This window comes from Alligator sinensis, unplaced genomic scaffold (genome assembly GCF_000455745.1).
Source record: "Alligator sinensis unplaced genomic scaffold, ASM45574v1 scaffold1144_2, whole genome shotgun sequence".
Lineage (NCBI taxonomy): Eukaryota > Metazoa > Chordata > Crocodylia > Alligatoridae > Alligator > Alligator sinensis.
Window position 1 is genome coordinate 184,917 of NW_005843031.1, and position 16,818 is coordinate 201,734.

A 16,818-nucleotide genomic window follows, 5' to 3' on the forward strand; every position below is an offset into this window, starting at 1 on the left:
TTCACCCTTACTCTGTCTGTATAACAGACCTTGAGAAACCCTTCAGATCTGTTGTGGTCTGTCACATATGGAGATTAGCAGGAATCTCATAAAATGAAGAGTATTTATCTAACCACTTTTGAAAATGCATATTCAAGGCTTTCTATTATTTGCTAGATTGTTGCTCCTAAAACATTTCATGCTGTGTTACCAACTAGTTGGAGATTTTATAACTTCCTGCATTCATTACTCCTCGGTATGCATATTGCTGAAAACGTAATGAGACAGTGCAGTGTATATTACAGTCTACTAAGGCACATCCCTTTACAAGTGTCATGTTGCAGCTGCTGTGATGTATTGTGTCAATTAAGTTGCTGAGCATGCATTCTAAGAATATTTACTAAGAATGTTGTAGTGTTAACTTGACGATGCGTGCATTTTTTTTCTAGAATATTGAGGGCCAGATTTACATCAACTGAAAATCTCACCCCTTCTCCACCTGTGTGGTAAATACCCTGCAGAATCTCCACAGCATTAGCTCCTTTCCTTCTCGACAAATTAAAGTTGTTTTTAATTTACACCACATTTAAGGCTGAAAAAAATAGTCGCAAAAGACTCAGCTTTCAAAGTGAGATATTTCTACATTTAAAGTGCTATAGTGGCTTTTATCCAAGGACCTGAAGGGTCAGTGAAGAGTCAAACAAAGTACAGTTTTACAGATTAGAAAATTGTGGAGCACAGAGACTAAGATCAATATTTTCAAATTCAGATGCCTAAAGTTATTCATTCAATTCAATATTTAGTTTGGAATCCTTAAGAGCCCAGGGACCCTTTTGCAAATCTCTGCCTTAATAACTGGTTAAAATTTTCAAAAATGGTGTTTCAATGTTGAGTTCTGAAGTCAATGTACAGGCATCTAAATAAATGACCCATCTTTCCTAGTTGCTAAATATTAAAAAGATGTCTGTGACAGGGGGCACTCTTGAGGCCAGATCCTAAGTCGGCCCACCCACCTGCCTAGGGCAGTCTGACCTAACTCGCCGGCCAAGACTTGAATGTTAATGTGGTTTATTAAGCGGGAGGCTGCCTTTATATTACCCCGATGGTAGGGAGCATTACCCATGGCTCCAAAACTTCCCCACACTGTGGCCCATTCCTTGCAGATGGCATCCAGATTATTTTGTTTGTTCTGGTTTGTGGCTGAGTCAAATTCAGTCCACTGTTGGGTCTCTATCGCATACACACACACTCTGCCCCACTCTCACAGGGGCCTCTTACAATGCACCCATCACTGAGCCACTCTCTACTGCTCTGTATCATTGAGTGATCCCCTCTGGGCCATCAGGTTTGCCTACTCCCACTCTGGCATGACACACGCAGAACCTTGAGTTTGCTCAAGCTCCCCTACTCTATGTACCCTTCCCTTGTGCCAATCACTGAGCTGCTTTTGCCCCTAGCCCATCACTGGGCAACTGATTTCCCAGACACACTTGGGGTTGGCCCATGTACCATCCTTCAAGCTGCTTGAGCAGCCCTACTCAGTAAACCCCTGGTACAGCCTTTCAGGCCACCCTCAGCAGCCCTACTCTGCACCCCACACTCTCAGTCCTTCAGGAACCCCTTATTGCACCCTATTCTAAGCAGGCCCACACCATCACTATTCACAACACCACTACCCTTCCTCTGGGGTGTCCAGAACCCTTTGTCCCTGCTGGGTTCAGGTACCTATTAACAGGCATGCCTAGTTTCACTGCTCCCACAGTTCTCACAACTACCCACCAGATGGTGGGGGCTGGGGTTAAGGTCTGGTATTTCTTGGGGGCTGTTCCACCACAGACAGCCCTGCCAGACCCCACTTACTTGGCAGGGTGCAGTTTTAGGTCATTCCCAGGACCAGGAGACTCCAATCCATCCCCATAGCTCCTACCCTTACCTCCAAAATGTTCCTAAGCCATAGCTCAGCCAGCTAATGCTTCTTTCTTAGCTGCCAGCAGGCTGCCTCAGCCTATATAAACTGGGTCTTAAAATGGCTGCCCTAATCAAGCACCTTCCAAGTGTCTGCCTCCAGCCCTTAAAGTGGCATTTTAAGACCACCCAAAGGTGCACTTCCACCTGTCAGATGGGTTAATAGAAACAATTGAATTTGCTACCCTTTCTAAAAAATGGCCATTTATCTAGGTGCCTAAAGATAAATTAACTTGGGAATTGTTTTTGAAAAAAACTGGAAGAGATGTTCAAAAGAGCCTATATTAAGTGTTCAGTTCCCACTGAATTTCCCAACTGTCTGGAATTTTGAGATCCCAAGTGACTCAATTTGTTTTTTATTCATAAGTCTTTTGGAAGGTTTTAATAATCCCATTTTAGTTCCTTTAGGTTCCTTGAAAATATCAGTCCTTTTTCTCAAATAGTAGCTTAATCTTCAGAAAAGCTGAACAGTTCATGGTTCTAATTAAAAAAACAAACTAACAGCTACTGCTTAAAAGTTTTAATCCATCTCTTGATTGCCTCAACTCACACTGTAAAATGCAAAGCTCTAAATAATGCCTAATTTGCATATTTCCCCTGTTAATAGATCACTTAAATGGGTAATTTTTTTTAAATGTTGATTACGTCACTGGTGTCATATATACCTAATAACGCCCCTTTATTTTCTAGTTCAATATTTTTATATGTAATATTACCAACCCACTGCCCACCCAAACAAACCACCTAGTAGACTCAAGCTTTGTAGACTATTTCAGGTTATGCCATATTACACCATTTGACATCTCAGATATGAATCTATTAATACTTAAAAATGGAAGTGAGCCATGTCAGTTGGTTAAAGAAATGTTCAGAAATATGGATTTCTAAAGCTTCTAAATTTCAGGTATTTATAACAAATGATGCAAAGCATCAACATTTTCAGAGGCTGCCCATTTAAGCTGATACAAGAACAATCTTTTCCATAGTATTTCATCATTTCAGTGTCTGATGCCATTCAGAACCTGAAATCAGAGACACCAGCATGGAAATAAGAGGTACAATAAAGAAAAACAACCTAAACAATCTTGAAAAAGTACTTAAATTGTTAAGAGCATCACTATAAGAGCATCACCATAATATAGTTTTCAGAGCTCAAGAACAGTTACACAATGATTCTACTGAAAGGGCAGACCTTCAAGGTTTATTACACTCAAGTGGCATTAAAAGGCGTTAATCTGACTGCAAATACATACTGGAAAACTCCACAAAATGTAAGAAGGATGGGGTAAGTGGGGCAGTAATGGGAGAGCTAAACAAGTAAAGGATCAATAGGAACAAAGGGGTCAGAAAAGCTAATCCAGGTAATGGGATAAAAATCCATGCAGTGTATAAAAACTGGATGTATTAAGACTCCATACAGATTCTTATCCTGTTACTCAGATTAGCATTTGTGACTCTTTTGCTCCTATGTGTCATTTGCTTGTCTGCCTCTACCAGCACTGCCCCATCCCTTCCACCTCCCTAATTCCTTCCTATTTTTTTATATTCAAATCACTCCTCCCTACAGTGGCCTGTGCACGTCTGATAAAGTGTGAGCTTCAGCTCAAGAAAGCTTACACAATATATATCTAATTTAGTCTATAAGGTGCAAATCTACCTGGGCTTCTACCTTCTTTTTTGAGCCAAGTGGAGCTGTGGCAGAAAAATCTTTTTCCTCCAAAATACTGGTCCTATAATATCTTCCACTTACTAAAGAGTCAACAGTAACACTTTAAAAGCTTAGCATAACTTTGTTTGTCCTTTTCTAGAACACAGATGGAGAACACAAAAATATTTCATATGTTTTGTTACCAATGTGTTTTCCCTCTGTTGTGCACAATGGCTTTGGACTTCAGTAAATGACTAACTAGAAAATCCACATGGAATTTTATGGTCCAGCCTACACATCGTTGTGTTCTTCTCAGTATGGAGCTTCTTAAGTGGAATTCATACAAGCCAAGAGCAGTATTAAGCAATGGAAAGTTACAAGTTTGAATTAATACTTACATTAATGTGAGTGGTAGAATTATGGCTTCTGGTGAATACGACTCAGGGGTCATGTGAACAACAGCTTTTTTCTGCTACTCCCTAAAACTGCATCCAACTGAGGAGGTTGCTAGATGTATTAAGCCTTTCTGTGTCTGCACCCTCCCCCTCCAGCCCTTCCTCTCCCTTCAGCAGTTGAAATAATCTCCTAATTAGCTATTGGAAATACGATGTACCATCTCAGTGCAGTACATTAAGATCATATTGCCAGTGGCCAATTAGAGGGAGTGTCTGGGAGACTTACAATTGGTGCTGTGCTGATTTGTGGTCTCCTTGTCCTGTGTTCACAGCATCCAACAATTAGGATGGGGCCAGGAAAAGAGGCAAGGAAAAAGGTACAGGCTCACTACTTGGCCCTCTTCCCTTCACACAGGTGCTTAAAGGAAGGTCTATAAATTAAGACACCATGAGGGGAAAATACGTGCGTGTTGGCAGGACTCAAAAACCAAGGGCTGTACAATTTGGAGTTTTCTATTAACTGTCTTTGTTTACAGTAACTTACTTTGAGTTTGAGTGATAGCACCAGCTCCTCGGCAGGTTTAAATGAATTAGTGGAGCTGAGGTCCAGAAAGCAATGCCAAGTTCCAACAGCTAAATATATGTCCCATAAAAGGTGGGCTCAGAGTGGGGAGGGAGGGAAAGACATTTTATGTCTGTTTGCCTTTGCCAGCCAGTCAAATGGTATAAACAGAGAGACAATCCCTAATTCACAAAGAAGTTAGAAGGCAAAGTCCCTACTTTCTGGCTGTCTGGAGGATAGGAAGGGGAGATAACAAATGTTAAGCTTCTGGAGAAGCTAATCCAGAAGCTAGAGGGGTTTCCATAGCAAAAACCTTTGAAAAAGAGCATAGAGCAAATAATGTGGGTTCTGTAATTTATCAAACACAACAGGACATACATGATCGTATAAATGTATATGCAAATTTGATACAGCCCTCAAGCTTCTGGCAAGTTGCCAATGAGGTCCCTTAGGCGGCAAATTGTTGAATTAGAATCTAAATCTAACATGTGATACTAAAATACATAATTAAAATAATACCAAAATAATGTAGGTACCAAAGTATTTTCAAATAAAGTAAATATTGATACAGGCTTTGTGTAACATCCTTAAATGTCTGACCTCCAGTTTGAAAACAGTATCAAGAATGCTATGACTTGATGTTTTATTTCTTTTTTTCCCCACTTATATCATGGCATATTGACAACACATCCAAGACAACTTCAAATCTGTATCCAAGGCAACTTCAAATTTAAGGCAACCCACCCAATAATTACATTCTATTAATGGAAAATAATAAATTTCCTATAATTTTCCATGTGTAGAATCTAATTAGTGGAAGGTCATCTTAAATTTGTCCCTCTACTGCTGTGGTAAGTAAGTAGTGGTATAGGGTGAGGGGTCAGACCTCTGCCCCATGCTTTCCTGCCTGCCACACACCCTTGTACAACCCATACTTGTGCCTGTCCTCCAATGCAACCTGCTCCACACTCCTTGTCCCTCATGCCCATGCCTCCCCACTTCCTCCTTTCCTGTTCCATGCCAACTTATCTTCTACTGCAGCTCTGCTCCCCCAGGGCACTCAGCCTCAGCTGGCCAGGGAGAAATGGAGGCAACTCCTATCCCAGCTGGGTATGGGATGGAGAAAGTAAGGGGAGGTTCAGGAAAGCTGGGTGGAAGAAGGGGATGGGGGGCAAGGGGTGGATGGTAGGGGGGACAGCTGTAGGTTCTGCTCCATCCCATAGTTGCATAGATTCATGGATGTTAGGCTTAGAAGGCACCTATTAGATCATCAAGTCCAACCCCCTGCCCTGGTCAGGAATGAGTTCTTTGGTCACATGACCCAAACCAGGTGTCTATCCAATCTCCTTTTAAACACCTCCAAGAAAACGGACAGCACCACCTCCCTTGGAAGTTTATTTTACATTTTTGCAACCCTCACTGTAAAAAACTTTTTCCTGATGTCCAATCTGAATTTGCTCTCTTCCAGTTTGTGGCCATTATTTCTAGTTACCTTGACAGGCACCCTGGTAAATGTTATATCCCCTATTTCTTGCTGCCCTCTCCCCCGCCCCGATAGGTTTGTAGGCAGCCATGAGATCACCTCTTAGCCTCCTCTTAAATGCCTCCAGTTTTTCTGTAAGCCTTTAACCAGACAAGTGGCCCTCCTCTGAAGCCTCTCCAGGCCATCCACATCCCTCCTGAAGTGCAGCACCCAAAACTGGACACAGTACTCCAGCTGCGGCCTGACCAATGCTGCATAGAGGGAAAGTATCACCTCCCTAGACCTGTTTGTGATGCACCTACTTATACAAGAAAAGGTGCAGTTAGCTTTACTTATTACATCATCACTCTGGTGACTCATGTTCATTTTGGAGTTGACTACGACTCCGAGCTCCCTTTCTGCAGTTGTGCTACTTAGAGTGGTACCTCCCAGGCTGTAGGAGTGTTGGTTATTCTTCCTCCCCAGGTGCAACATATGACACTTATCCTTGTTAAACTGCATCCTATTCTGTTCAGCCCATTTCCCTTCCAAATGAGACATTCTGGCCCAGGGTAGGCAGTGGTTCAGCTCTGGGTTTAGCTCTGAGCCTGTGGCCAAACTTAGAGCTGAGCTGCCACCTGCCCTAGGCTCATACTCAAATCCCAAACTAGCTTTTTTTCCCCATGTTGATTGGGGGGAAGTGGGGAAGAGAGGGCTTGTCTCAGTTTCAAGTAAAAACAACACTGTCAATTTTTAATGGCATGGCCATTGACAAGTCTGCACATATTGTATTCCTGGCTAATTATATCACAGTTAACAAACTTGATTACATTCATCAAATATGCTGGCATCAATCCTTTCCTTGTGCTGTACATTTGCATACTGGAGAAATCACAGTTTTGATTTGAAATAACAGTATTTGTCCCTAGCAAATTAAAAATAAATCATGAATATGACTTAAAGGATTTTTTTCCTTCCTCCTGATGATGTACATTAGGGTCAGGATAGAAAAGCTGATAAATTAGCTTTCTAACTCATCATAATTCTATCTTCCTCCTCCAGTTCAATAAATTAAAACATCAGGGCTGGACAGAAAATGATTTTGGTTATGACTTATTAGAATGATTTTCTTGTTGAGGATGTACAAAATGACATAAACTGATCAGGTGTTAATTGTTTTGAGTGGAATGGATATCACTTCAGGCAGTTATTTGGAGGGTGAAGAATACTTCATTAACACATTCTGTTTTCTATAGGTAAACTGAATGAATTTTCTTAAACTGAGAAAAACAAAAACAGATATATATTGGGCCTTTTAAAGAGGAATAATATGAGCATAAAACTTCTGAGTTATAATTTTTAGACTCTTGTTGACTGGTTTTATAGCTTTTGCTCAAGTGACTTAGGGCATGATTATACTGCCTCCAACCATACTAGGGAGAACTGCCATCAAAAGATACATCACCCACTTATTCCTACTCTGTGTGCACTAACAGTCAAAGAATATAATATACCCACTGTTAGAGCAGTGCTGGGTATATGTTAATAAACACACCTAAGACCCATGAAGTCTTGGCCGTATACCAAAGAGCAGATTAGTTATATATATTTGTTGTAACAAATAACACACTGCTCTTGCTATTCTTCCTGCTTAACATGCACCTAAAAATTGTTACTTCTCTCTCTCTCTCTCTCTCTCTGTGTATATATATATCAAACATATATTGAACTGGAGGAGGAGGATAGAATTATGATGAATTAGAATGCTAATTTATCAGCTTTTCTGTCCTGACCCTAATGTATGTCATCAGGAGGAGGGAGAAAAATCTTTCAAGTCTTACTTAAGCGTGTAACAATTGTAGATATGTATACATACAAATTGTGTATGTATGAATACACACACACACACACACACACTTGTATGTATACATATCTACAATTATTAGGTGAACATTAGGCAGGAAGAATAAGAAAAGCTTGTTTTCAGGGTAGTACATTAAGGATATACAGCTGTGGTGTAAACATGTTTTTAATGGTTTCATCTTCTCTTCCTCCTCTGTAAACTATAAACATCTTAGGGAATTGGCAGGAGGGTGACCTCTCACTTTGGCCAATTAATCGGAACAGACAGGGAGAACTTTTTTTTTACTACAAACATCAGGACCTGTGTGGTTTTTATAAGGTGGACCAGAACCATAGTCACTGAAGAATTTTTGTGTGTATATTTCATTTTTTTTTTAATCTTCACCTCTTAAAGGACCAAGCATGGCAATAATTATTATAGGCCTGTTGTTCTTGTGATTCTGTGTTTAATGTTCAGTAGCACCTCCTAATATTCCAGCTGCATCTCAGGACAATCATAGAAGATAAAATCTTTGCACCAAAGTGCTGATACTTTAAATGGCAGATTAGACAGGCAAGAGAGGATGTAATAAGGGTAATTAAGAAGAATATAGGATAAGTAGCTATGGAACAATATGGGGCCATTTGATTTAGGAATAAACACATTCTAATGGGCTTTGAATGATTTTTTTTTACACTCATTTTTACATGAGCAGAGAGAAATAGCTGTTAGTCTGAAGTCAACAAGAAAGCAGGGTAGATCTGCACCTTGTGTACTAACTAAATCGGAGGTGTATGTGACAGTTCTGGAAGAGGGGGAGATTTAAGGAAGCATCTGAAAAGGTGAGGATAGAGGAATAATCATCAGATTTTGCACTACAGTTTTGACTCTTGGTAGGGTAAATTAGCCTGGGTGGAGCTCCATGCTAACAAGTTTAAACCACTTCCAGATGTCTCTAGACAAAGCTTGACTGTACAACAATAATTCTAAGTTAGCTACAGCTGCATTACTTATGTTATTGAATAAAATATTCATACTTCAGTAAATTAAGCTGAAAATGTATGTACGTTTTACTCTATATGCATAAAATACAATTTCAAAGGCTCATAACTCAAGTCAAATCAAAAACAAATTTTACCAGAACCCCCAAGAAGACCTTATCCTTAGTAGCATTTGTTACCATGCTGAATAGCAGCTTTTTAGCGCTCAACCAGTTTGGTGGTAGAGATGTTCCAAAAAAAGCTTTCAATTATAGCTATCTGGGGGGTGGGGGGAATGTCAAAATAGTATTAAGCAGAACCTTCTATTTTCAGAAAAACTGTTTTATCAATTAAAGAAAGAAAACATTTAAAGTTCTGAGAGAAAATGTTTTGAAAATGCTCACATTTTCAATTCCATTTTTTCTAAATGAAGTTTTAATCTTTCATTTCAAAATGTACCTTTTTACGCAAAATGTATAAAAATGGTTGAGACTGAAGCAGCATGTTTTAAAAACCTTTGTTTAATAATGGAATTAAAATGCTGAATTCTCATCCTGTTTTTGAATGAAAAAAAATATTCATTTTTCCTGAGATGCAAAATCTTCCATTTTAAGCCCCACCTTTTCTTTTTTTTTCTTTTTTAAGAACAGTGCTACCACTGAAAGTAGAATTTTCTGAATGTTATAAACAACCAAAAACAGGGTATTAGTAAGAAATCTGGTATGCAACCTTAAAATTATTTCTGGAGATCTGTTAAGAATATTAAATATGGGTTTTACAGGCCTAATACGAATACAGACAATTTATTAGAATTTTCAGTGACACTATTTTTAAAATATAACAAGTTATTTGTAGTTCCCAAACCTAATATGTAACACACTAGAAAATTAAAACATTGAAAAGCAGAAATAAAACTTACATGTCTATTTTCATTGATGAAGTAGAACAAAGCAATGGAAAGTGAACTGTACTTTTAAAATGTTCCAAGTTTCAATTTAATGAGAGGCATTATTCATAATATGTAAGGAAGATGTAACTATATATACACAAGGGCTATCCTGAGAGGAAGTATTTAATGTTAAATCTCAAAAGCAAATATATATATCTGCAATTAAATTTGCACACAGTCATAAAAATTAGATCTAATGCTGAAAAATTGTCCTTATTTGCTATGTTTCTAATTTATCAAGATGTGTATAGTCCAGTTCAGGTAACTGAGTAACCAGGTAAGAATGTGAGGTAACATGTAATGAAGTGAGTGGAGGCAGAGAAAGTTTGAAAAAATGATACCCTCCTTAAAAAATAAAAAAGATAAAGTACATAAACCAAAGGAAAAAGAATCCTGCCACCACAGAAGGTGGATTAAAAAATAAATAAAAATCCATCAAAACAAAAAACCAAAAATCTTCATCTAAATAAAAAAAAACTTCATGATTTCTATGCCAACCTCCTGTTTTTCTAAGAGTCAAACTTAACTTTTTTAGTACTTGTATTTGGCAATACTGAATTATTCTGCATATTTAAATTTTGACAAATTAATCATGCAACAGACACTCCATCACTGACCTCAGACTAGCAGGTCCTAAACAACAGAACTTTAAAACCCAACTGAAATGTGATATTTCAAAACCATGCATGAACGACACATGCCTCTAGAGGCTGGGGCAGGGCACAGCAACTGCCTGCAGGTGGCGGCAGTGGCAGGGGCATCGTGGCAGCAAGTGGGGAGCTCCCGCAGGTGGCTGCTGCAGTGTTGGTGGTGAGGGGGGGCGAGTGCTGACCAGCAGTTGATGGCCACCTGCAGATGCCACCAGTGGTAAGGCGGGGTGGTGAGCAGCGACCGCCTGCAGGCACCACTGGTACCATCGGCAGGGCTTCTTTCAGGGGGGGTATGTGCACCCACTTCGCCAATGAAACAATGACTCATCTACAGATTTGTATGTGCACCCACATCGCCAATGAAACAATGACTCATCTACAGATTGTGGTAATTATTGTCTAAAAAGAGATTCTGGCTTATCTCATTACCTGTACTAGCTTTTTATAACCGTTATGTCCCTAAGTGGTTAATTGTGTGTTTATCCCTCTTCTCAGCAGCATATCCATCCCTTATCTTTTCCTTCTTCCTCCCTATTCTTGTATTTAAATGACTTTATTCCCTTCTATTTGGTAAACCCTGGTCTCTGCAATTCTATTCATAAGGTCTGAAAAAAGAGGCAGTACCCTATGCAAGCTTATGCATTTCTGAACAAGTCAGTATTCTGCCCTGCCTACAGCCTGACTTCAAAGTAACATAGCTAAACTGACTCTCATTATAAGGGAGTAAATTATAATTTTAATCTATACCCACAATTCCACTTATATTTTTAGCTTTAACTGGTCTGAACATTATTTTAACATGTATTTCCCCTGAATTTGTCTTACATGCATTTGCTTAAAGAAACTGGAACAAGCAATCATATATCATACTAATTTTTAAAAGCTATGTGATGTTTGTTGGACAAACTTAAAGCTGAAATGGGGAAAATCTGGCATATTTTTCAAAACTATGGTATTGGGATACCCAATTTGTATTACATTTACTGTGAATTATAAGTCTGTAGAGATGAAAATACTTTAATGTTTCAATAATCCAAAATAATTTAAATTATTGACATTACATTACATTATATATTAAAACAAGAATTATACACACTTCTAAAAATATGGGGTAATACTTGGTACTATAACTGTGATGGCTTTTCATGAAGGAGTTTGTCTTTCATATCCTGAGTTTAGTCAAGGGGTCATTTTCTGGTATAGGTTCTTTGGAAAACAGACACACAAGGCTGCCATACAATCATTGGGGAAGGCAGAATTGTGGCCCGAGGAGAGTGCTGTAACTCAGAAAGGCATCCAGGACTGTCTGATTTATGCCTAGGGTAATTCTAATCTCTGAAGCAGCCTAGTGTTAGGAAGGCAGAACTCTAATTAATGTTCCTATATTTAAAAAAAACAAACAGATGCTATATTGTGAAAAAGTGGGGGGGGGGGGGGGGGGGGGGGGGGGGGGAGAAAAGGAGTTGGGGAAACCAAGCAAATCGTATTGCTTTCCCTGTTTTGCATTCCAAGTTTCAATCATCACGAAGGTTTTCTGCTGAATAAAAATGCTCTGAAAATAGAAATCTGTTATGCAAATGCTAACAAATTGTCTATCATAGAGAAAGCATAACTTGGAAGGTTTTATACATCAACATTGCCACGTGAGACAGAGCAACCATTTTCTACAGGCCTGCTATAAGTCAATTGTCCAAATCTGATAAGTTGATGGACTATAGTTGGTAATTGTATCCATCTCATGAATGGAGAGTGGGTGAAATGGAAACGAAGTCATTTTTAGCAGTTTATTAAAAGCTTTGGACAAATTGAACAGCTACTGCCCAAATCATTTTACCAGCATTTCAATGAGGCTTTTTTTAAAATCAAATAACAGATTATTTGGTTAGCTAGTTTGTACTCTGTAATAAATTATATTTAAAAACAAACCAAACTGCTTCTATTGATGCTGATTTCTACTGTGAATGATCTTAATGTGAAAGGAAAGCCTCTCATACTAACCTTCATTCTCATGAGAGAAACTTTATGACAAGGGTAATCTTCCAGGTTCATACCTGAAAGATCTTCTCCTGGAAGGGACGTGTTTCTCCCAAGAGAAATGGAACAGGTTCCTGTACACCTCTCATCTCTACTGAGAGAACAACGAGTCTCTTGGTAGAAATGTATATGGTCTAAGATAGCTGGAAAGCAGAAAATAGTACTTAAGACCATGTTTGTATAGATAACTTAATGAGCTTTACATGGTTTAAAACTCCTTGCACTGTTGTGATCATGTGGCTTCCAAAACTTGGGAGCCATAAATTCACTTTAGTGGAATTCAGAGGTACTGTAGATCTAATTAGCCAAGGTGAATATGACTGATCTACTCACAGCCTGGGAAGAAGAATGTATGGAGCCACTTTGCATGTTTCATAATAGTGTAGTAAATTATTGGCATGGGCATGCCCTAAAGGCTGCAAAGGCCACTGAAACCAAAGGATTCTGAATTGTATCCTATGTAAAAGCTTTATAAGAAAAGCATCTTCTAGAGGTCCTCGCCCCTACCTTGGGCAAATTCAAGAGGATGTTGGACGATCACCTGTCTGGGGTCTTGTGAACCCAGCGTTCATTCCTGCCTATGGCAAGGGGTCAGGCTAGATGATCTGTTCAGGTCCCTCCTGACCCTAGCTACTATGAAACTATGAAACTATTGCACCATAGAATTTGTTTTGTTTCTGTGTCTGGATTGTCTTTTGTCTTGAGAGGCCATTTCTGCTAACTAGTCTCAAAATAGATAGCTCTTCAGATACATAGTTATTGCATCACACAATATATACACATCTACCTCTACTAACCTGGTATGTCCCAATGAAGAAAAAAAAAAACTATCGCAGATAAATACATAGGCTTTGCATCTGGCAAAGCAAAATAAGGCTCAGGACATGGGATCAAAATTCTTCTAAATGCATGCATAAAAAAACCCTTTTAAAAATGAATGCCAACATTTGAATGTATCTTCCAAAAAGAAAAAAAATCACTGGGAACTGGGAAGCTGTGAACTGTGTGCCTCTGTCTGAATGATCTCCACATGTTACTTAATAAAGTACACACTTCAAAAAAAAAAAGGTGCAATGCTAAATGCTTGCAGTGCTGTTAGCTAACTACCTGTAGAATAGAAATTGTATACTCTGCATCTAGAAATTTGTATGCAATGCTTAAAGCTCACCTTTGAACTAACAGCTGATTTACCATACCCTGTACTTGAAATTATCCATTTTATATGAAAGATTATTTCCTAACAAGCTTGTTTCATCATTAAAATCACAATCCATAAAGGAATGAAGTAATAAATCTGCAACTATGTTTTCAGCTTGACTGTAGAGGGATTTCCCTTACCTTTATGGCAGTAGAAGCTATCTGAATATGATGAAGTCTGCGGAGGGTACTGTCTCTGTCAATAAAATAGGATGCTGCCAGCTGGTGAAGAGTTTCTAAAGTCACAGAAGAGCTGTTGGTACTTGGATCACTTCCTTCTGATCTCTTACTCAGCTTCCGCTTGTCCACAAAAATTGTGAGTGATTCCTCCCCTGCATAAATAAATTAAAAAATCAGTGCATCTTTCACATCTCACATTTCATCAGAAATAGGGTGAAAGTCAATTGTTTTCATTCACTTGTGTGTAAAGTTAGCTTTTGGAGCACTGTGTGGCCTTTGTGGATCTGCCCTTAGGTACCCAACTATCATTTGTGCTTGTGGAAACCTCCATGTGAGTTACATATCTTTGAAAACCCTAAAGATGGTTAAGACCATGTTTGCAGAATGTATTAAGAAGCATAATTTTCAAAAATCCTAAGCACCAAGCATCTTCCACTGAATTCAGTGTGGCCTCCTGGGTCCTCAGCACTTGAAAATCACACCACTCATAAAGGTCTCTTGGTACCTATACACATGCAGTGAGGCTGCTCCAACATGTTGTAATTATAGCGTGTCACAGCACGGTAATCACTGTGTTCCAGCAGACTTCAGTGTCATGTGTATCAGTGTCCCCTCATTGAAAAATGGTGGCAGGGGCACTTTAACTAAAGCTTGTTTGATGAACTTTAACTAAAGTGTCCACTGCCATTTTTCAGTGCAGGGACACTGATGCACGTAATGCTCTGGGCGCTTTAATTAGAATGGCTCTTGGACCTATTCTAATGAAAGTGGCCCCTCCCCCCAGCATGTGTATAAATGCCCCTAGATTGAAAATGTAGGCTTGTTAATGTAATACAATTTTTAGTCCTTATTAGAAACCAGTTGAAAATCAGATGCAAAAAACTACTTTCATATTTCTAGTTCTTTAATTTCACGATATGAACCATAAAAATACAACAGGCCAAGGTGCAGCAATAGAAGCTTAGGTTAGATATTAGTGAAAAATCTCTCTCAGTAGGAGACTAATGAAGCACTGAACCAGGCTACCTAGAGAGGTTGTTAAGACCACCCTTCTCCATCCTTAGAGGTTATAAAGACCAGGGTAGACAAAGCCTTGGCTAGGAGGATATAGTTTGGGATGGTTCTGCTTTGAGCAGGGGGTTGGACTAGATGACCTCTAGAGGTCCCTTCCAACCCTAAATTTCTATGATCCTATGACATTTTCTATGATACTTCCAATGGAGTTACACCAGGCATGAGGTTGCTTTAAATTCTTGAATTTTAAATTCCATAGCATAAATAGTTTCAACAATGCAGAAAGAAGACCTAACATGACTAATACTTAATAATAATAATAATAATAATAAAATATATTTTCCCTTTTATTAATGTGCCTTTTCCTTGTGGAAAATGTCTGGTGAAACTTAAGAAATGTGTATTCGTGCTACAGATCTCTTTAAGACTGTTAAAAACAAAGCAAACAAAACAACCCCATTTTTATTAAAATGAAAATATTTTTAGAATAATTTCCATAGATTTCTTTTCATTTGAACACTACTATATTTATTAGGAATTTTCCATAAATGTTCTATTTCCTTCTTATAGGAAAGAAGTCCAAATTTACTATAAATTTCCCTTTTCAGTCTGTGACTGGTAATTTTGGATTTTTTAAGTTATCTTGTTCCTGAATTCAGCAAGTAATACCAGTTCAGCATAACTTTAGATGACAGATATCTACACAGACTGCAGTTTCCTCATTCCTGGAAGGGAGTCTGTCCCATAATAATTAGACTTGATACTTGTACTAGTTTCATTGCATGTCCATCTGTTATGATGGCATTCTGCCCACTCACAAGATGTTATGCCAGTTTCAAATAGGCATATGTGCCAACAAATATAGCTGTAGAAGGATAATGTGTGGGATGCAAAAAAAGTGACATCGACTCCAAAAGAAGATAATCTTGATAGCAAACAATTCCAAATAAAGAACAATGCTTTGGTGCAAGAGTTCGCATCTCTTGGCACATGTGCTGGAAACACTGCATACCATGTTGTGAATAATCAACAACCCCTTTTGCCTTCACATTTCATTTCTGCATTTGGAGAAAGCTAGCATGGCAATTGATGGTCTTTTCATTGTATTTATGGATGCCAGTGCTGGAAATTCAGTTGAAAGCCAAATTCTGAAGCAAAACAACAATGAATTAAAGGGAAGTTTTGTCTGAGTTAATACCACCAAGGTTTAACACTTTTACTTTATCATGAAGCAGACAACTCTCATCTCAGCTTCCTTTTGCTTGGTTTTCCAAGGAGGGTCTCATGACAGAACCTAGCAGAATGCATCCCACGGTATATTTGCTTTGTCCCCGAAGAATGTTTAACAGGATCAGGCCTCAGACTACCTATTGATTCAGAAAATAGTTGTAAAATAGTTTTTGAAATACTGGTGTGTATTGCTAATTGTAGTTCAACACACTAAGCAACTCAGAAGATGTGACAGCCTAAACTCTGGCATCCTACTGTGCAACTAGACAGGGGTTTACTAAATTTTCTTATACCGGATAATACTTAAACATTATATCATAGCAACTTAGTTAACATAAATGACTGTCAACAAGTATAGGAATATTTGGCACAACACATTTCAAAAAGGTATGAAATCAGTGCATAAATAAAAGAAATTTTCCACTATTCTGTTCCTCGCACTTTTTCATTAGCCTTAGAAAGGTGATTTTTGCTTTATATTGTTGACAACAATGGGTTTTTTCTCCCACTGAAGTCAGCAGCAATGTGCCAATATATACATAAAAGATGGCACTCCCCTTACATTGAGGGAAATTCCTGAATAAAAGGGAAAATCTTCCTTTATTTCCCACAAAATTGGTATTTTTTCTCCCTTCATGAATAATCACTTTCAAAGCCTCCTGACTACTTGGTGATAGTCATATCACTAAAGCTGATTGAATTGCTTCCATTCAAACTGTTTTTCAGCAGG

At 38.5% G+C, this 16,818-nt stretch overlaps 1 protein-coding gene across 1 annotated transcript in view; it reads right to left on the reverse strand.

Moving 5' to 3' along the window:
- The window catches only part of LOC102383839 (BMP/retinoic acid-inducible neural-specific protein 3), a 156,474-nt gene that overhangs the window by 122,099 nt on the left and 17,557 nt on the right, over positions 1–16,818 (reverse strand). Inside the window, exon 3 of the mRNA XM_014526351.2 lies at positions 13,806–13,996. Coding sequence (XP_014381837.1) covers positions 13,806–13,996 — 191 coding nt within the window. The remainder of the gene's footprint in view (positions 1–13,805; positions 13,997–16,818) is intronic.